The following is a 21,564-nucleotide window of genomic DNA, read 5'->3' as shown; positions in this document are numbered from 1 at the left end:
GACTGGAGCCAGCTTGTTAATTGAAGCCACGTAGTATGACTCCTTAAAGTCACACTCTCACCTCTACTTAACTTTGTCCATTAAATGGACTTTTACTGCTCGTACTGGACTTATTTTTGGATATGTTGCACAAAATAATGCATTGATGAGGGAGAAATTGGTTTCAGCTTGTTAGCACCTTGCTAGAGCTAAGTGGCTAACCAGAAGTGCTACAGACTCAAAATTTGTTTACACTTATTCGGAACCTACCTCAGAAATTGTAGTACAATTTCCAAGAAATTGCGACTTTCGCTGATTTTTTTCACCTGCTTTTGGCCGCACAGTAGCACTTGGTTTAATTATTTGACAGATGTCAAAATGATTATTTTTTTCAATCAGATTAATCACACTCTAGAATTTTTATAATAATAATAATAATAATAATGAACGTTGTAACGCAGTTTACATTTGTTAAAATCTCAAAGTGCTGCAAAGTATAAAAAAAAAAAATAGAAAGCTGGAATATATAATAGAAAATTAAAATGGAAATAAAAACATGAAAAACACTAGATAAACACTAGATAAAACAGAAACATAGATAAAAGTAGAAATAAAAACATGAAAGCACTGGATAAAACAGACAGGCAAGCAGTGCAGTAAAAAAACAAGGCAGAGAAATTAGATGAAAGCTGTGCTAAAAGGGTGGGTTTTTAGTCCCTTCTTTAAACGGTCGACTGACTGTGGTGTTCTAAGATGTTCGGGGAGAGCGTTCCAGAGTTTCTCCATTGTTTGTAAGTTTGTCCTGATGGGTTTGAGGAGGTTGGTGTTTGAGGAGCGGAGGTTGAGGGGAAACTAAGTCCTTGAGGCAGGAGGGGGCGTTGCCGTAGATGCATTGATGAGTTAGCAGGTTCATCTTGAATTAGGTCCAGGATGCAATAGGGAGCCAGTGGAGTGATTTGAGGATAGGTGTGATATGATCACGCTTGCGCACTCTCATCAGGATCCTCGCAGCGCTGTTTTGGATGTACTGGAGCTTTTTGATGCTCTTTTTGTGGACCCTGACGAGAAGTGCGTTGCCGTAATGAAACCTGGAGGAGATGAAGGCGTGGGCGAGTCTTTCAGTGTCGGCTGTGGTGAGTGAGGGGCGGAGTCTTGAGATGTTGCGGAGGTGAAAGAAAGAGGTTTAGCACATATGGTTGATGTGGGCTTCAAAGTTCAGGTGGGGGTGGATTTTCACTCCCAGGTTGGTGACAACTGGGGAGAGTGGCAGGTCCTGTCCAGAGAAGGTGATGCTAGTTATGGGGCATGTGTTGATCTGGTGTGGGGTGCCTGTTTTCATGACCACTGTTTTTGAGCTATTGAGCTGCAGGAAGTTGATGCTCATCCATGCCTTTATCTCCTCCAGGCAGGTGGTGAGAAAGGAGAGGGGCGTTGGAGATGAGGGTGAGGTTTGCATTGTTTGCAGGTAGAGCTGTGTATCATCAGCATAGCAATGGAAGGATATTCCATGCCTGCTGATGATACAGCCAAGGGGTAGCAGGTACAGGGCGGTTTCTGTATCGGCAGGCTGTTTTCGCACTCCTTTTGCACACACACACAACGCTTGCTCCGTGCCTTTCTTCAGTTTTTCAACCTGACGCTTATGACAAGCCGGTTTGATTCAGGGTATGAAGGTGCTACATGAATTCTGACTTTTAGAGGTGTAAAAGCTGTGGTTGACCCAGTGAGGAAGGTTGTAGTCGTTCCCCAGACTGCTGTCAGGTGTGGATCTATTGTGCAACTTAAAGAGAGGCACTGCGTGTAGCGGCTGCTCACCCATGCTTACTTGCTTAAGGTTGTCCATCGTATCCGATGACGACAATCCATCTCTATGTTTTGTGAGTCCTCATGTGGCTGAATAGTCCAATCCGTGATCCACATGATCTGCCGCAAACAGAGCAGGTGAAGGCACTGACTGGGGGTGCAGGTGTGGCAATGGCTTCATGCGTTCTTTGACGCTTCCTGGCTCGTTGACCACTTCAATCCTCCTCAAGCTTATGAACTCCTTGTTGGAGGAGCTGCCGCCAGGTGGAACGTTGGGCTGCAGTGTCCTCCAGCTGGGTCGGGTTCAGGCCGCATTTCTTCATGACAGTCTTCATTTGATCTTTATAACGCTTTTTTGGGCCTCCTGCCAAGCGGTGACCAAGATGAAGCTGACCATAAAGCACCTTCCGTGGTAAACGTTCTTCTGGCATCCTGATAACGTGGCCTAGCCAACGAAGTTGGTGCTGGGTGACTGTAGCCTCCACACTGGTGCAGTTGGTCTTGCAGAGTATTTCAGTGTGGGGCATTCTGTCCTTCCAGGATATCCCCAGGATGCATTGTAAGCACCTGATGTGGAAGGCCTCCAGCATCCTGAGGTGGCGGCTGTACAGGGTCCACGCTTCACAGCTGTAGAGGAGGGTTGTCATGACCACAGCTAAATAGACCGCTACCTTGGTATGTAGCTTAAGGTCTTTGTTCTGGAAGACCCTTCCCCTCAGTCTGCTAAAAGATGCTGACGCCTGCTTGATCCGGTTTGGAACCTCCCTGTTGATACTGCAATCGTCAGAGAGAAAGCTGCCAAGGTATTTGAAAGAGTCCACTACTGCTAGTGGTTTATTGTCGATGGTGAAGGTTGGTGGATGAGGTGGAGGAGTGGATGCCCACTGGCATATTACCTCGGTTTTTGCCACGTTGACAGAGAGGCCCAGTCTGCCATAAGCACTTGCAGCGGCTGAGAGGGTAGCTTGCAGCGCTTCCGGTGTGTGGGCCACAACTGCGCAGTCATCTGCGTATTGGAGTTCAATGACTTGCACTGGTGTGACTTTTGTGACTGCTTGGAGCCTCCGGATGTTAAACAGGTTCCTGTCAAGTCGGAAGTCGACGGTAACGCCACTGTCCTTCTTGATCCTCTCATGAAGCAGCAGAGTCATACACAGGAGGAAGATATTAAACAAGACCGGAGCAAGAACACATCCCTGGCGTACACCGGTGCACACCTTAAAGGGTTCTGATTCCTGGCCGCCAATAGTCACATGTGACATCATCCCTTCATGGAATTGCCTTAGGATGTTGACAAACTTCTGTGGGCAGCCGAACTTCAGGAGGATATTCCAGAGAAGCTCCCTGTTGACGGTGTGAAAAGCCTTCGACAGATCAATGAAAGCAACAAAGAGGTCCTGGTGCTGCTCCCTACACTTCTCCTGAAGCTGCCGTGTTGTGAACACCATGTCCACAGTGCTCCTGTTCTTCCTGAAACCACATTGTGACTCCGGCAACAGGTCTTCCGTGATGTTGTTCACCAGCCTGTGTAGCATGACTTTAGCCAGGACTTTACCAGCAACAGCCAGAAGTGAAATGCCACGACTGTTGCCACAGAGGGACTTGTCCCCCTTGCCTTTGTAGATGGTGATAATATTGGCATCTCTCCACTGCTGAGGGACAGTTTCATGCTTCCACACCTTGCTGATGACAAGGAAAAGGGCACGGATGGAAAGGTAGCCTCCTTGCTTGAAGATCTCTGCAGGGATGCTGTCAGGACCAGGGGTCTTGTTGTCTTTCAGAGATCTTATTGCACTCTTAACCTCTCCAAAGGTTGGTGGAAGGTCAAGGTAATGGATGTTTGGGTAGTCAGGTAGTTCCTCCAGAACTGAGGGGTCTGTTGGGGCGGGCTGATTTAGCAGAGTTTCAAAATGTTCTGCCCATCTTTTGGTGATGAGCTTCTGGTCTTTTATGAGGGTTGTACCATCGTTAGACCTTAGCGGGTAGACAGCGCAGTTTATTGGGCCGTAGATGGTTTTCATTGCCTCGTAAAAGTTGTGCATATCATTTTTGTTAGCATGAGATTGTATTTCAGCTGCCTTTGATATCCACCACTCATTCTTCAGGGCACACAATTTTGACTGCACCTCCCTTCTGGATGTTTGCCATTGTTGTCGGAGCACACCTGAAGTGGGGTTGTTGAGTACAGCATTGTGTGCTGTGTGCATGTGTTTGAGCATGGTGGTTATTGTGGCTGTGTTGTCATCAAACCAGTCCTGATGCTTTCTGCGCTTATAGCCAATGGATTGGGATGCTGCCTCATAGAGCCTGGAGCTGATAGAGGTCCATTTGTCGTCAATGGAGTCATCACTCTCCAGAATATGCTCGATGTCTTCCAGGTTTTTGGCCAGAGAGAGACGGAGATTGTTCCGAGCCATAGGATCTGCTAGCCGGGTACAGTCAAGCCTCTTCTTCCCTGACTTTTGAAGACGGATAGCAGGGCGTACTTGCACCCGGAGCCTGGTTATGATGAGCCGGGGGTCGGTCCAACACTCAGCTCCTCTCATTGCATGAGTTAGTGATACGTCTTTTATGTCTGAGCGTCTCACAATGGTGTAATCAATCAGGTGCCAATGTTTGGAGCGTGGGTGCATCCAGGATGTTTTGTGCTTATTTTTTAGTTGGAAGATGGTGTTTGTGATGGTCAAGTCATGCTCAGCACAGAGGCTTAGCAGCCGTAGGCCGTTAGCATTGGCTTGTCCAATGCCATGCCTGCCAATAACACCACTCCACACCTTGTTGTCCTTCCCCACTCTGGTATTGAAATCGCCCAACAAAAAGATCTTGTCCTCCTTAGGTGTGCGACGGAGGGCCTCATCTAATGCCCAGTAGAAGCGGTCTTTAACATCTTCCTTTGATGGTAGCGTCGGTGCATAGGCACTAAGAAGGGTGGCATATCTTTTCTTAGCCAGAGGGATCCTGAGTGACATGAGCCTTTCACTTATGCCAACCGGTGCTTCTGGGAGTTTTGGTAGGAGGCTGTTTTTTATTGCAAGTCCCACACCGTGCTGATGCTCCCCTCCTGGAGGGTATCCTTTCCAGAAGAAAGTGTAACCTTGCCCTTCTTCCTTCAGGGATCCTTCATCGAGGAGTCTGGTTTCACAAAGTGCAGCAATATCAACATTGTAGCGGTTAAGTTCCGCTGCAATGAGTGCAGTTCTGTGCTGGGGTCTATCAGTGGTAACGCTAGTGTCCAGGAGTGTCCTTATGTTCCATGATACCAGTTTAAGAGGGATTATTTTCTTTGCTTTATTTCGACCGCGGAGTGGAATTCCCGACAGGTGCGGTAGCCTGTCCAGGATGGTTTTGAGTGGGCAATGTTTGGGCCACCTTTTCTAGGCTGTTCCCCAGTTGAGTTGAGCAGTGCAATCCTAAATAGGGCTGGTCAGGCGTACAGGGGTCTGCCGAGAGCAGCTGCCACTCAATTTAAGCTACTAGCGACCATAGATAGCCCTGTACCGCTGATGTGCAGGGTTCTGACTAGGAGCTTCCGGTGCATTCATATCTGCTCCCGTTATCAGACACCCCATCGCCACCAGACTTTGTTTCATTTCCGGTAGCTGGTCTCACCGAGGCAGAGATGAATACCTGCGCAGAGGAGCTTGTTTAAAGTGCCACTGGGGGTGCGCATATCCCAGCAGCACTTCTTCACTGTGAGAGGGTGGGATCCGGTGGCAAGGGGAACCCAGGACGACCGGCACTCTTCCACAGTTGCAGGAGACTGCTGGAGCTCCAGTTTTTTGGAGGACCGCCTGTCGTGTGCCGCCAACCACGTTGCTTTTCTTTCAGGGTGTGCTCCCCTAGCCTTTGTCTTCCTAGACTTACCCACAAGGCAGCGGGTCTTCGCCGTATCCCTGGCTAGGGGGCAGTCAGGTACTAGGCCTTTGCCAAGGGCCACCTGGGGTAACAGTAGTTAAGGGGTTAACCTCCTAGTGCCCCAAGACCCCCCAAAGAAGAGCCTCCACTGCCGGATGCACTTTAACGTCACCCATACACACCAGGTCAACACCAATACCGTTATCAATCATCCGTTGTTTGGTCAGAATCATGAGCAAACAACGGATAAAAGTTCAAAGTAATCTGACAATTACTTTTAATTGTTTTTAAATCCCTAAATGGTCTGGCCCCACAATACCTTGACTTGTTCCTTCTTAGTCTCCCTGTCCTTGGCCAGATCAGCATCTGAACATCTCCTTTTTTTGTCCTCCGTAAGCCATATAAAAAAATGCAAACTCCAAATCCCCGCAGTCAGTGATTGGCTGGTTGGTGCAGCCTGGACCACAATGTTTTGGGAGCCTGGCCAGTTAACCGAGACCAAGGTTTTTCACAGTATATTCAGAGGACAGACAGCCAGCGGATCGTAAGGAGAAGTTTTTTTGTACGTGACTAGCTTAGAAACAACGTAAGAAGACTTAGAATATACCTTTAATATTGGGGAGGTCATGTGTAGGCACTAGTTTGTGATGGAGAGGTAGTAGAACTAAAACAGCTAGTGTACTAGTCACGACACAATGAAGGGGGGATGAAGATGGTGTACTGAAATCTGTATTGTTCCAGGTTGATATTCAGTATTGTTACACACTGGTAATAGCAGTCTGAAATAATAATAAAATAAAAACCACAATAAATGTCTAGTACTTTAAAAGCAGTAGATCCATATCACTGTTTAACATAATAAAAATAGATCTACTTGCATAGACAAAATTTCCTGAACAAATTCATGCATAAATGCATTACTGTTGTGCATGTAGATGCTCTTAAAGCAAGATAAATCAGCGAGATACACAAGAACTAATACACTTCATAGAACGACATTCAGCATTGTTCTTACTCTAAAAAACATTTCTTTATACCTTTAATATGTATTTATTTCGCCCTTGCGGTATCAAAAATGGTATCAAGTATCATATCAAGCATTGGTATTGAATTTGAAGACTGATGCATACCAGTCTGTGATTGCTTGGTAGGCATAGATAATTTGGCTAAGTGATTATACTGTCATGAGCCACCAGATTCTGTACTCTCATCCACTCAGACTGCACGGAGGTCTAGTTCACTTTCCCTTGGGTTCTGTAGCACTTACCAGTTACTGAAGACATGGATTAAATGCAGTCATGTACATTCGGTGTGATCATTGACTCACATTGACAACAGCCAACTTCTACAGAAGGGTTTGGAGACGCAGGCTCAGTAATGGTAGCCATGTGCTTCCACTAGCTTGCAATGCATTTGAGTGCACATTCACTTAGCTAATGATGCCAAGTAAGTGCAACTTGATTAAACTTGCACTTGGTTCGTGCAAGTTTGTAAAAAAGAATTAGGTTTCACAAAATTTACAGTGTCTCACACTTGCACTTAACTTTAAGCAAGTTAGGTTTATTTAAAGTTTTAAAAAAAACCAAGACAAATCCACATCACTTCAGCAGATAGCATGTAGCACTGGTATATGCATGCTACTAAAGTGCCAACTAAATTCTAGCTATGGACAGAACTACATAAATCCTTAGGAATATTAATTTCACAGTCAGACTTATGTCACAGTATTTATTGCCATCTTTGTCACGTGTTGCTGGCATCAAATTCTAAAGTTAATGATTATTTGCAAAAAAAAAAATGTTTATGAGTTTGAACATCAAATATGTTGTCTTTGTAGCATATTCAATTGAATATGGGTTGAAAATGATTTGCAAATCATTGTATTCCGTTTATATTTACATCTACCACAATTTCCCAACTCATATGGAAACGGGGTTTTTATAATGCTATAATTGTTGCTCTGAGCTTTGTAGTCAACTATTGAAATTACTGTCGACTATCTTAACTTTCCATTTCCTCTCCTAAGCTCTGGTACATGATGTCCATGCATAGTGTTAGTAAAACACATGTTGACAGCATACCTTACTTTGTTGGGTGATGTTTATTTTCATGCAGATTTGATAGTGGTGCCAATGTGGCAGGCTAACATTAAGTCATTTTATTTAGAACAGTGTTTCCTAAAGAATTATGTTGAAACCCAACTGTTCTGGCGAGGCATGGGGATAGTTCTGTCAATATAATAATTGTTAGTATGGCACGGGTTGGCCATTAGTCTAGCCATCGTCCATCAGTTGTTTTGCTTTATACTTAAAGTTAAATATGAGTAAGTTAATGCATTTCTTTGGATATGTTAGGAACAGTGTTGAGACTGAATTTGAAGGTTGAATATTCTCATAAACATAGCAAACATACTGTACATGTTACAATTACTTCTATAGATGTTTGTCCCCAAAGGAATGTGGGGCACCCAAAAGTGACTTTTGTGAGTTTGTGTATCTGTGTACAATTGAAGTCCCCAAAATGGACTTTAAAATTATTTGTCCCCAATGTGATGGTATTTTTACTTTTTGGAAAAAAGTTGTTAGAAACTAAAATCTCAGGTGATTTCCATAATCTGGGTATTCCCAGTGATACATCCTACCTACTGGCATCTCTCTAAACCTTGTGGTGTCCTCAAAAGTATGGTATTTTTATGGGCGCCCCCAAAATGGACATAAGGGAGTATGTGTGTACAATTTGGATTCATATTATATATATATTTTATTTTTTCAGAATATAATCATCACACAGTTGACTGTTGACCTTTTGGGTATGAAATGGCATCACTTCATTATTCTTTGTCAGTCTTATTATATTAATTATTGAGCAATAATGTGGGGGTCACAGTACACAGTGACTTTGACTTTTGACCTATGACCACCCAAATCTGTTCAATTCATCCTTGCATCTGAGTAGACATTTCTTCCAGATTTGAAGAAATTCCCACAAACCATTTCTGTTAAATCACATTCATGAGTTACCTCTGTCCTTTGGAAATCCAATCAGTTCATCCTTGTCCTAAGTGAAGCGGTCTCAGTTCTCCCACTTAAGTCTATCAGGACCTAAAACACTAACTATAGCTAACATGAGCACAGTGTGCTGCCGACTGAAGATAAACGTGCACTTCTGTTACACTTATTAAAAGCAGATCAGTAAAATGAAGTCTAAAAAATAATTAATATCTGTTCTGATAAACCGTAACATCACAGACATTTCTCACAAGTTAGCTATATGAATAAGGGGGCAAGGTCAAGTTTAAATAGAATAGAAAATTATATAATTAAAGTAGATTTTATTCAGGGTCTATGAATCATTTTCACTGCTAATTTAATTTAATGACAAATTATAACCTAACATTATTAAATATTAAATGCCATAAAAACAAAAAACAAAAGGTGAAATTCCATATAATGTATATTATTTTACTTAAAACACCTTGTAACTGCCATTTCTTTAGTGCAAGACCTTCTGGCGCAATAATGGAAAATGTCCAGAGGGGGCGATAGAGAGCAAAATGTGTGTGTATATTCTGATATTCCAACTGAGTACACACACGAAAAAGTGTGTATTTTTTATCAGTTTGGCATCTTTCTGAGGACCTCTCTGAAACTTTGAGAGAAGCATATTTACAGCCTCTAGAGGCCATTGCAGTGAAAATCTTGTGAGGACCGGCCTAAATGTCCTCACTTTCCAAAATGGTCCTCACTCGAAAGGTTATGTACTCGTGATGGTCCTCACAAAGATAGCAATACAAACACACACACACACACACACACACACACACACACACACACACACACACACACACACACACACACACACACACACACACACACACACACACACACACACACGTTAAAGCACGGGGTAAACGATTGGTCTGCCTACAAGGAAGGCCATGAAGTGACCATCAGTCATGGACTATACAGAGAAAGACCCCCAAAACACACACACACACACACACACACACACACACACACACACACACAATAAATCTGCTGAGTCAAGCAACATAACACAAGATCCGCTCCCGAGGGCCACCGAGCCAACGGAAACTTGGGAGCTTCAGTTTCATAAGTGTGTGTGTGTGTGTGTGTAGCACAGTGAAAGGAACCGGCGAGGTTTAGTCCCACAGGCGCTAAGCGGCAAATGGGTTCAATTACGACTCTCCTTCGGTGACCACACACACACCAATAAAGAAGTCGTGCCGTGCGGGGAGACACAAACAGGAGGAGAAAATGGGGGGAAAAATACAACAGAAAAATTCAATAATTGACACCAGATGAAGTCATTCCATCACCACTAGCTGGGATGTGGACTTTTGTAAAAAAAATATATAAACAGGAAAAAAATGATTTGTTTGGTATTTTAAAATGGGAGGAAAATGAAGCTTGAGAAACGTTCCTGGTGTTTGTTGGTCCATGAAGTGTCGCTAAACGAGCACAGGGCAAAAAAAAAAAAAAAAAAAAAGCCAGCAAAGAGGAAGACAAACAGGGAGAGGAGGACGCGATGGTGGAGACACGGCGAGCGTGCCCTCTCTCTGCCACGCCAACCCTCGTGTGCACCAATGCGACGCATGTTTGCACACAAGCGGCGCAGGGGCTTGCATTTTTTATGGCGGCGGTTATTTTCACAGGGCAGCAGCAGCAGAGTGATGGCGAGAGGCTGAATGAAGGATCCGTGACTGAGTGTACTTACAGTGTGTGTGTGTGTCAAATGGTCTGCTGCAACATATCCCTTTAAGTGAAGCGTGCATGTTGTTGATATTTTTATCTTTAAACTGGAGATGCACTCGGGTAACACACACACACACACACACACACACACACACACACACACACACACACACACACACACACACACACACACACACACAACACACACAACACACACACACACACACACACACACACACACACACACACACACACACGCAAAACCAATTAATATTATAATTTGTATTATTGTGCATATATGAACGACCAAATCTAAATATAGTCTAGACTGGATGTGCTTCAATTTGTTGATTCTGAAAGCCCTGATTGTATTTAATACAAATGTTAAAAAAATGACGACCACTTTTTACACATTATTTTCCAGTTAATACATACAAAGAATGTTTTTAAAATAATTTTGATTCTGAAAGCCCTCATTATATTTAATACAAATGTCAAAAAAATAACCATCAAATAATCATTTTGCACAATATTTTTTGTTAAAAAATGTATTAGTTATTTTGGTTTTAAAATACCCCTCTTATATTTAATACAAATGTAAAAAAAACATGACAACCATTTTTTATGACACGTTTTGCACATTATTTTCGAGATAATACATACTAAAAGATTAATTTAAATATTTGTGATTCTGAAAGCCCTCATTTTATTTAATACAAATGTAAAAAAAAAAAAAAAAAAATATGACTATTTTTGTCTAACACTTTTTGTAAATTTTTTCCAGTTAACATACTTAAAAAATGTAATAAAATATTTTGATTCTAAAAGCTCTACGTTTATTTATTACAAATGTAAAACAAAATAACCGTAACAACCATTTTTGTCTGACACTTCTTCTAGTTAATACATACTTAAATATATATTAAAATAATTTTGATTTCAATAGCCCTCTCTTGTATTTAATACAAATATTTAAAAAAAACCATAAGGGCCATTTTTTCCTGACACTTTTTACAAATCATTTTTCCAGTTAGCACATACTAAAAAATGTATTTAAAATAATTTTGATTTAAAAAGCCCTCTTTATATTTAATACAAATGTAAAATAAAATAACCATAACAGCCATTTTTGTTTGACATTTTTTGCACAATATTTTCTAGTTGATACCTACTAAAAAATTTTTTTTAAATAATTTGGATTATAAAAGCCCCAGTTATATTAAATACAAATGTGAAAAAAATAACCATTACAACCATTTTTGTCTGACACATTCTGAACATCATTTTCTACATCATGCATATTGAAAAATTTATTAAAATAATTTTGATTCTAAAAGCCCTCATTATATTTAATACAAATGTAGGCATTACAACCATTTGTGTCAGACACTTTTTTCACATTATTTTCCAGTTAATACAGACTAAAAAATATATTAAAAATAGTCTTTCGCTTTGTTTGTTTTTTCCAACGAAAAAATGTCACTAATAAACAAGTTTCAAAAGAGAAAGTCACATAAATGTAAAGCTAAAGTGACTGGAGCTATTTTTTCGACTGGTAATAAAGAAAACACAAAAAGGTATATGCCCCTGTTGCCCTCTAGTGGTGCAAAGCAAAAGTGCACATACTCAACTCTCTCTAATGCAACTAAAAGTCTCAAGTTGGTTTTAATCCATTAATTAACACCTTCCCAAAAAGTGTTTTCCCCACTAAATGAATGCTGGATTGTGTCTACGTGTGTTTCGAGAAAGAAGCCGTACCGAGGTGGAAGGAGACAGCACGATGTTGCCGATGGACGCCTTGAGCTCGTCGATGGTGGCTCGGTTCTGATGTGTGCCGTTGTTGGGCTGGACGGGCTTTATTTCCACGTGGAACTTCCGGGGCTCGTCCTCGTCCTCCGAGTCGCTGGACGAGTAGAAGGAGTTCTCTTTGGCATGTTTAGGCAGACGGCAGTTAAAGAGGCAACACAAATGTGGAGCATGGGGATGTGACTACCGGTATATGAAATTTTCATATCAGGTATAGCTCAATGTGCTCAAAAGTACTTAAATACAAATATTCTAAGTATTTTTTTAATAAATATAATTAGTAGACACTGTTAGAAAAGCTGCTATTTTGCATGTTCTGTGCTTCTTATGCTTCAATGATCATGTTTTAGTTTCAGTACTTTATCTGTTTTAATGGGTAAGCTTGTAATGTTTTAAGTATTGCTTTCTACTGTAGCACTACATTTATTTTAATGAAAAGCACAATAACAAATAATATATCTTATTATTATTTATTAATTCTGCCGGACGTTGTGGTGTCTTACTCTGTTCAGTGGTCCTTGAATGCACCATAAAAACTATAATAGAAGATTAAAATAGAAGGATCAAACTGTCCTTGGAGAGCACAGCTTGTATGTTCAATGCATACTTGCCAACCCTCCCGAATTTTCCGGGAGACTCCCGAAATTCAGCGCCTCTCCCGAAAACCTCCCGGGACAAATATTCTCCCGAAAATCTCCCGATTTTCAGCCGGAGCTGGAGGCCACGCCCCCTCCAGCTCCATGATGACCTGAGTGAGGACAGCCTTTTTTCATGACGGGAGGACAACAGGGTGACAAGAACTAAATCATCCAGACTAGAGATAAATTGTATTATTATGTTTATCTTACCTAAAAATAAATATATTTATTAATTTTAAAAAAATAAACTACATAAATGTTTACTATATTTTGCTAAAAACATCAAAATTTATTGTATTTTTATTTGTATTTTTTCTGACTCCTTATTACATCCAGCCATAGAATTATAAATTAAAATAAACATATTTGAAATAATTAATTTTAAATTATCATAATAATTCATTTAAAATGACCATATTTAATTATTAAAATAATTGCTTGTTTATCAACAACTTTAGCATTTTATTCATTACATTTTGAAGCTCTCAGAAGCCAAGTTATGTTATATTCCTTAATATTTATTTATGCAAGTTTGAAGTATCAATTATCTAAACACAGTTTTGTTTGCATATTTTCAGGATATATTTATATATATATATATATATAAATATATGTGTGTGTATATATATATGTATATATATGTATGAAATACCTGACTTGGTGAATTCTAGCTGTCAATATACTCCTCCCCTCTTAACCACGCCCCGCCCCACCCCCGACCACGCCCCCCACCTCCCGAAATTGGAGGTCTCAAGGTTGGCAAGTATGGTTCAATGTACACAAATAAAAAATATCTTAGTTGTTCAGACAGTAATGTGTTAGTTTCAATCGGGGTTTCTTAATGGGGAGAGGCATTAATGTCTCTTCTTTTCATGTCAGCATTTAAGGTAACGAGCTGGCTACAATCAGTCTGTGAGTTTATCAAAGTGCAGCTATCAATTTGTCCATCATTTTAATTTCAAATACTAACCGTCGGGAGCTTTACCGCGGCTAACATTGATAAGGTTTATCGATACATCCCTAGTAGAGAATGAGAGAGTGTACAGTACACAGAATATTTGATGTGTCGCAATAAGAGTTGGAAGGATATCATTGTCCATTGCTTCTGGTCTGATGCAGAAACCTTCATCATCCACCCGCGGAACATTCTGTAAAGACACAAACAGATCAATGAAAACCATCATAAAATATGTCACATGAAGGGTACTAAATTACCTTTTAAACGACGGAAATTTGCACAAATATTACCTCATAATACAAAATAAAATGTAATACTATTTACATTTTTTGTCGGGCACGCCTTTATTTTCACAAACGCATTGCTAGAACAATATAAACTATATTACAGTGGCCTGATACATGACTTAAATAAGATAGTATACAAAGCCATGTGTATTCTATTGAATATAATAGTGATAATGTGTGATTCTATACTGTGCGGTGGAGAAGACGTCTACCACAACACATGGCGCCATCGCTCAGAATGTTCAAATAATTATCAGAAAATTAAAGCCACTTTAGTCGGAAAAAAGGCAACGTCTCATTTGCTGTGTGGCGTTTATTTATTCAAGTGGGATTGAATGGTCCACAGATATATTGAAGGAAAGATGGCGACAGTTGTTGACGTTATTGAAAACAATGACCTCATCGATATTCTTACAGGTGGTTTGAGCTCAGACTTGAACAGGGGTGTCCAAAGAGCGGCATTTGCGTCCCACAGCTAATTCTTTAACGTAGTGGTTCTCAACCTTTTTTCAGTGATGTACCCCCTGTGAACATTTTTTGGATTCAAGTACCCCCTAATTAGAGCAAATCATTTTTGGTTGAAAAAAAGAGATAAAGAAGTAAAATACAGCACTATGTCATCAGTTTCTGATTTATTAAATTGTACAACAGTGCAAAATATTACTCATTTGTAGTGGTCTTTCTTGAATTATTTGGAAAAAAAGATATAAAATAACTAAAAACTTGTTTAAAAATAAACAAGTGATTCAATTATAAATAAACATTTCTACACATATAAGTAATCATCAACTTAAAAGTGCCCTCTTTGGGGATTGTAATAGAGATCCATCTGGATTCATGAACTTAATTCTAAACATTTCTTCACAAAAAAATAAATCTTTAACATCGATATTTATGGAACATGTCCACAAAAAATCTAGCTGTCACCACTGAATATTGCATTGTTGCATTTCTTTTCACAGTTCTTTTTGACAGACATTTTAGTGAGGGTCAAACCATCCTGGCATGTGGGAAACTCTGGGTTTATGGTAATGAATGGAATAGCCTACTTGATTTGATGTTCAGTTTATGAACTTACATTCATATTTTGTTGAAGTATTATTCAATAAATATATTTATAAAGGTCTTTTGAATTGTTGCTATTTTTAGAATATTTAAAAAAAATCTCACGTACCCCTTGGCATACCTTCAAGTACCCCCAGGGGTACGCGTACCCCCATTTGAGAACCACTGTTTAACGGACCGCAACACATTTTGAAAATAATATTTTTATTAAAAACGTTGCAATATTGACACTAATAACACAATGCTGCCATTAAGGCAGTTTTTTTAACTTTAAAATGATCATTGCTAAAAAAAAAATAATACAAACTTATAATCGACGAATGGAACCAATCCAATCTTCTTTATTTACCGGTACATAGCACTATTAACAAAACAAAACTGTTTCCAGAGTGATGCACATTAAAAGAAACTATAAAAAGTAATCAAATTACAAGCATTTAAAATGAAAGAAGTAAAAAACAAATAAAAAAATTCAATTAAATACTAAAAAACAATTAAATAAAAAAAGAATAAAACAATAAAAGACACAGAAAACCACAAGACTCACGCCGATTTAAAAGCCAGAGAATAAAAGTGGGTTTTAGGACGAGACTTAAAACATTCAACAGTGGGGGGCCATTCTGACATGAGGGGGCAGAACATTCTAAAGTTTAGGGCCCACAACAGAGAAGGCCCTGTCTCCCCTAGTCTTAAGCCCCACAAGTTAAAACTGGCCCTCGGACCTCAAAGCGCGAGCTGGAGCATACATTTGGATGAGGGCCGTGATGAGCGTTGGGGCCAGTCCATTCAAAGCTTTAAAAAAAGATCCGAAGTCGGTCGAGAGATTTAAGCAGTCAAGATAATATTGACGTATGACTTATTTGTAACACTTTTTGTACCTGGTACAAAATGAAAAAGTAAAGGCAATAGAGCCTTTGAGTCAGTTTCCCCTAAATAGTGGAATTCTGCACTTTGTTGGCATTTTTAAAAGCCCGTTAAAAACACATTTGTTTAAGCGTGCATTCCTATAATATTCAGTTTACCTTTACATAATCATATTTATTATTTAATTTTTCAATGTTTCTGTTGTTGCATCATGTTGTATGTTTGTTGTGATTGTAATGTTTACATTTTAACCATGTGAAGAAAGCACTTTGTGAGTCCTCTCTGAGAAGTGCTGTATAAATATTTGTTTTACTTTGACTCACTTTTATGACTGGGGGCTTTTAAGATTTTTTGTCTGACGATGTTTTTTTAAACTGTCAATAATTAAAATGAATTCAAACAATGTTATGAACTAGAATTTGCAATTCTGGTAGGAATTGCGTGTGAATGCCTTATGTGCGCAAGACGCCAAACCGCCGATACGCGTGAGCGGAACTGAAATGCTTGAACGTCCAGGGTGAGTAAAGTGTGTGATGTTGGAATCGGTTTGAGAAATGTAGGATATGTAGACGTTTGTATATTGCCCATTCATTTTCAATGGGGGTAAAAATGACCTGAAATTCCAGGAAAATCAGGAATTTTGGGAAAGGGACAACATGTTTTGCGTTCGACATATGTGAAGAACAGTGTGGGTGAATGGTTGAAAGGTCGGAATTGGGTAAAAAAAAAAAATGGCGCAAAGTTTTATAAATTTTGGGCATTGTATAACTATGGATACGTCCGTTCATTTGAATGGGAATTTCCTAGAAATTTGGCAATTTCGGGGAAAACTGGAATTTTTGAAAATATAAGTACCGGTAATACAAGAATTGTCCTAGATCATATGAATGGGTTGGTGTTAGAATTTTTCAATACAGTTGAAAAATGTTGACGTAGTAACAGTTTGAATTTAAATGGGTATGTCAGAATTCCTGGAATTTCGGGTAAAACGGGAATTTGTACGAAAATAAAAATGGCAGTTTTGTTGTCCCAATTAAGAAGGATGTTTTGAAGGTGAAATGGTCAAAAACGGTTGAAAAATGTGGACTGTGAAAGAGGGCTTTGGAAAACCGGGAATTCTGGAAGTTCCTGGAATTAAAAAAAAAATGGTATTTTGATTGTCCAAGGTGAGTGGAGTGTGTGGATGGTGGAACGGTTCAAATCGGTTGAGAAATGTGGAAATTGTGCAAGTTTGAAAAATGGCCTATTCATTTTCAAAGGGAAAAATTACCCGAAAAACCGGGAATTCTGGGTAATTTATTTTTTGGGGGGGCTTAGCGCTCACGATTCCTGGTCGAGCCGAACCATTTCATACTTGAACGGTTCCAATCGGATGAAACTGTGGGCTGTAGAGCGCGCCAAAGTTTTGCGGCAGAATAATAATAAATAGATCGATTTTTGGTATAGAATTCTTTATTGTGTGAATGCTTGGACATTCACACAATTATTGACCCATTTAAGGTTCAATTACTTTATATCAAATATTCCACTTTGTACATTTTTGGGGAAAATATTGCATATTGTGTTTTTCTTAATAACCAAAGAGGGTTTGGGAAAAAAAAGCTACAAAACCAGAAATAAAAACAAACAAACGTATATAACTGAAGTTAATTTTGGAGGATTGAGCGTAAAAAAATATATATCTGACTTATTTTGAACACTTTAATGACTGAAACCCTTTTGGGTCCCTGGAACCTTTAACATTCACCAAAATTGAGGGAAGAAGGAACAATTAGAGATGTCCGATAATATCGGACTGCCGATATTATCGGCCGATAAATGCTTTAAAATGTAATATCGGAAATTATCGGTATCGGTTTCAAAAAGTACAATTTATGACTTTTTAAAACGCCGCTGTGTAGACAGACGTAGAGAGAAGTACAGAGCGCCAATAAACCTTAAAGGCAATGCCTTTGCGTGCCGGCCCAATCACATAATATCTACGGCTTTTCACACACACACACAAGCAAATGCAAAGCATACTTGGTCAACAGCCATACAGGTCACACTGAGGGTGGCCGTATAAACAACTTTAACACTGTTACAAATATGCGCCACACTGTGAACCCACACCATACAAGAATGACAAACACATTTCGGGAGAACATCCGCACCGTAACACAACATAAACACAACAGAATAAATACCCAGAACCCCTTGCAGCACTAACTCTTCCCGGACGCTACAATATACACCCCCCGCTACCCCATTTATGTAAGGAAACACTGCACTGCACTCTGAGTGAAATGTAACAAAAAACAACTTTCATTTCATTTTGTTTTATATATAGTGCTACTGAGTTATTGTTGCTGATTAATTTAAATGTATTATTATTTATTACATTTTTCAGTATCAAATGGTTCAAGTCGGTCAAAAGCTGTTTTAAATTAAATAAGGACGCTTTTATTTAATTTTAAATAATTTCTGTTACAGACTAAAAACAATGTTAATAAAGTTTATTCTTTTTTGTAAGTCGATCTATACATATTTATTTTCTGGTTTTCTTTAATGTCAATAACGATACATTGTTATGCAGAGGTGTACTTATAACAATTTTACAGACCAATGTTACTACTTGCAGTCCCGACGGAAAGTGGGAGCGGGGCGCAAAATGTTATGTTTTTTTTTTGTTTTTTTATATGTCCTGTCCAGCTGCTCTGGCAAATCATATAGTTGATGTAGATGCCCATATCGGCTGTACAAATTTCCTTTAGATAAGAGAAGTGTGGGATACCTCTATTGTTGCCTTATTTGTATTTGACTTTATTAAATGGATTTGTATTATTATTTGGTGCAGCCTGACAGGCAGGAGGGGATAGAAAGAAGAAGAAAAGGAAGACAAAGGGGGAAATTGCGGGGACAAGAAGGGGATAAGACAGAGAGAAAACAACAGCAAACACAACAATAACAACAACAACAACAACATCAACAAATGGGATATGTACAAATATGAGAGTAAAAGTGATAGCAAAGAAGCAGTTAGTGAAATAAATATTAATAACACAGAAATGACGATGAGCATTATTACACTACAAATGGAGCAATACAAATACCAATAGAGCACTATCGATAATGAATAATAACAATAATTACCGTATTTTTCGGACTATAAGTCGCAGTTTTTTTCATAGTTTGGCCGGGCTCCAGTGCGATTTATATATGTTTTTTTTCTTCTTTATTATGCATTTTCGGCAGGTGCGACTTATACTCCGGTGCGACTTATATTCCGAAAAATACGGTACCTCTATTATCAACAATACAATTGTTTCAAATGCAACAATACATATATGTAGTGACAACTTGAAATACAAAAGTAAGCAGATAAATTGAGGGGAAGAAAGAGAAGCCAACTATATTAACCTTGTAGATTGTTATAGTAACAATAGGTTAAGCTTTGTCAGTGTGCCATGTGTTACCCAGTTTCCCCTAGGGCAGGGGTCGGCAACCTTTACCACTCAAAGAGCCATTTTGACCAGTTTCACAAATTAAAGAAAACAATGGGAGCCACAAAAATCTTTTGAAATTTAAAATGAAATAACACTGCATACAAAGTTTTTTTTTTGCTTTGTGCTATGTATAAATAAACCAGGGGTCTCAGACACGCGGCCCACACCTTAATATGAAAATTGAATGTTAGTGCGGCCCGCGGGTTTTATATGAATGGCGCTTGACAGCGTCATACTTGTCAACCCTCCCGGTTTTTCCGGCAGACTACGAATTTTAGGGCAACTATTCTCTCGAACGTGCCGTGATAGTACAGCATTTACCGCCCACTACAACCAGCGTGCCGGCCCAGCCACACGTTGTTTGGGGCTTCTACTTGCTCACGTAAGTGACAGCAAGGCATACTTGGTCAACAACCACACAGGTTACACTGACGGTGGCGGTATAAAAAACTTTAACACTTTTACTAATAATGCGCCACACTGTGAACCCACACCAAACAAGAATGACAAACACATTTCGGGAGAACATCTGCACCGTAACACAACATAAACACAACAGGACAAATATCCCATGCAGCCCTAACTCTTCCGGGCTACATTATACACTCCCGCTACCAAACCCCGCCCACCTCAACCGACGCACAGAGGGGGGGGGGGTTGATGTGTGAGGGAGCAGGGTTGGGGTGGGGGCGGGGTTTGGTGGTAGCAGGGGTGTATAATGTAGCCCGGAAGAGTCAGGGCTGCATGGGATTCTGGGTATTTGTTCTGTTGTGTTTATGTTGTGTTACGGTGCAGATGTTTTCCCGAAATGTGTTTGTCATTCTTGTTTGGTTTTGGTTCAAAGTGTGGCGCATTATTAGTAAGAGTGTTAAAGTTGTTTTATATGGCCACCGTCAGTGTAACCTGTGTGGCTGTTGTCACTTACGTGGCAAGCAGAAGATGCATATAACAAGAGGCTGGGCTGGCAGGCTGTTTATGCAGATTGTAGAGGGCGCTAAAAGCTGTACCATCATGGCACACCCTTATTATTATTGTAAGGGTGAAAATCGGAAAATATTAATTCCGGGAGTTTTCTGCGAGAGGCACTGAAATCCGGAAGTCTCCCGGGAAAATCGGGGGGGTCGGCAAGTATGTGGCTGAGCCGCATCAGAGTGATCAAAGAGCCGCATGCGGCTCCGGAGCCGCGGGTTGCCGACCTCTGCCCTAGGGCAACACCGTTAATATATGTTTGATGAAACATGATTATATGCATGAGTGTATGTATGTATATATATGTACAGTATGTGTATATGTATGTTTGTATAGTGAATGTTTGAGTCTGAGTTTATTTCGAACATGCATGTATACAACATGATACAGCACAATTTCCAGTTTCTCTATTCAACATGTTCAAAAAGGAGTAGGAAGAAGCAGAGCTTATTTAATCCTACCCCTATTCCGTTACATAGCAGTTGCTAAAACTTTTGTTCACTTCCTGTTCTCAATGTATTCAATACAAATAAATAAATAATAAATAATAATTGGTGAAGTAATTTATATTTCATATGGTGAGATGAGTAAGATTATCTAGAAAATTAATGGATGGATGAAACAAATTCAGAATGTTTATCATGGTTCTTCTTCTTTGTACTTTGTAAACACTTTAAGTTTGAAGAATTTCTTGAAGTGGATCATATTAGTACATTTGCTTAATCCATTCCATCATTTAATTCCACATACTGATATACTGAAGGTCTTAAGTGTTGTACGTGCGTACAGATGTTTTAAATGAGATTTTCCTCAAAGGTTATATTTCTCCTCTTTTGTTGTATATTCTTGGGTAGCAGGTTATAGTTTGCTTTGTGTATCATTTTAGCTGTTTGCAAATTTCCTACGTCATGGAATTTCAGTATTCTCGATTCAATGAATAAAGGGTTTGAATGTTCTCTACATCCAACATGATGTATTTTTCTAACTGATCTTTTTTGTAACACCGTTAATGAATGAAGTGTACTTTTGTAGTTATTTCCCCATATTTCTACACAATAACTCAGATATGGTAACACTAGCGAGCAGTAGAGAAGATGTGTATGTATGTTTTCTTCTTTTAATTGTGGGTGTGACAGAAAA

The 21,564-nt window shown here is 39.6% G+C and overlaps 1 protein-coding gene across 7 annotated transcripts in view; it reads right to left on the bottom strand.

Moving 5' to 3' along the window:
* Positions 1-21,564, bottom strand: part of fcho2 (FCH and mu domain containing endocytic adaptor 2) — a 195,596-nt gene that overhangs the window by 80,476 nt on the left and 93,556 nt on the right. For all 7 annotated transcript variants that reach the window (XM_072914142.1, XM_072914143.1, XM_072914144.1 and 4 more), the window contains exons 13-14: positions 13,887-13,944; positions 12,111-12,286 (exon numbers count right to left, since the gene is read on the bottom strand). In XM_072914142.1, coding sequence (XP_072770243.1) covers positions 12,111-12,286; positions 13,887-13,944 — 234 coding nt within the window. The remainder of the gene's footprint in view (positions 1-12,110; positions 12,287-13,886; positions 13,945-21,564) is intronic.

Source organism: Nerophis lumbriciformis, linkage group LG11, assembly GCF_033978685.3.
Source record: "Nerophis lumbriciformis linkage group LG11, RoL_Nlum_v2.1, whole genome shotgun sequence".
NCBI classification, from domain to species: domain Eukaryota; kingdom Metazoa; phylum Chordata; class Actinopteri; order Syngnathiformes; family Syngnathidae; genus Nerophis; species Nerophis lumbriciformis.
This window is presented reverse-complemented; position numbering and strand designations above follow the sequence as displayed.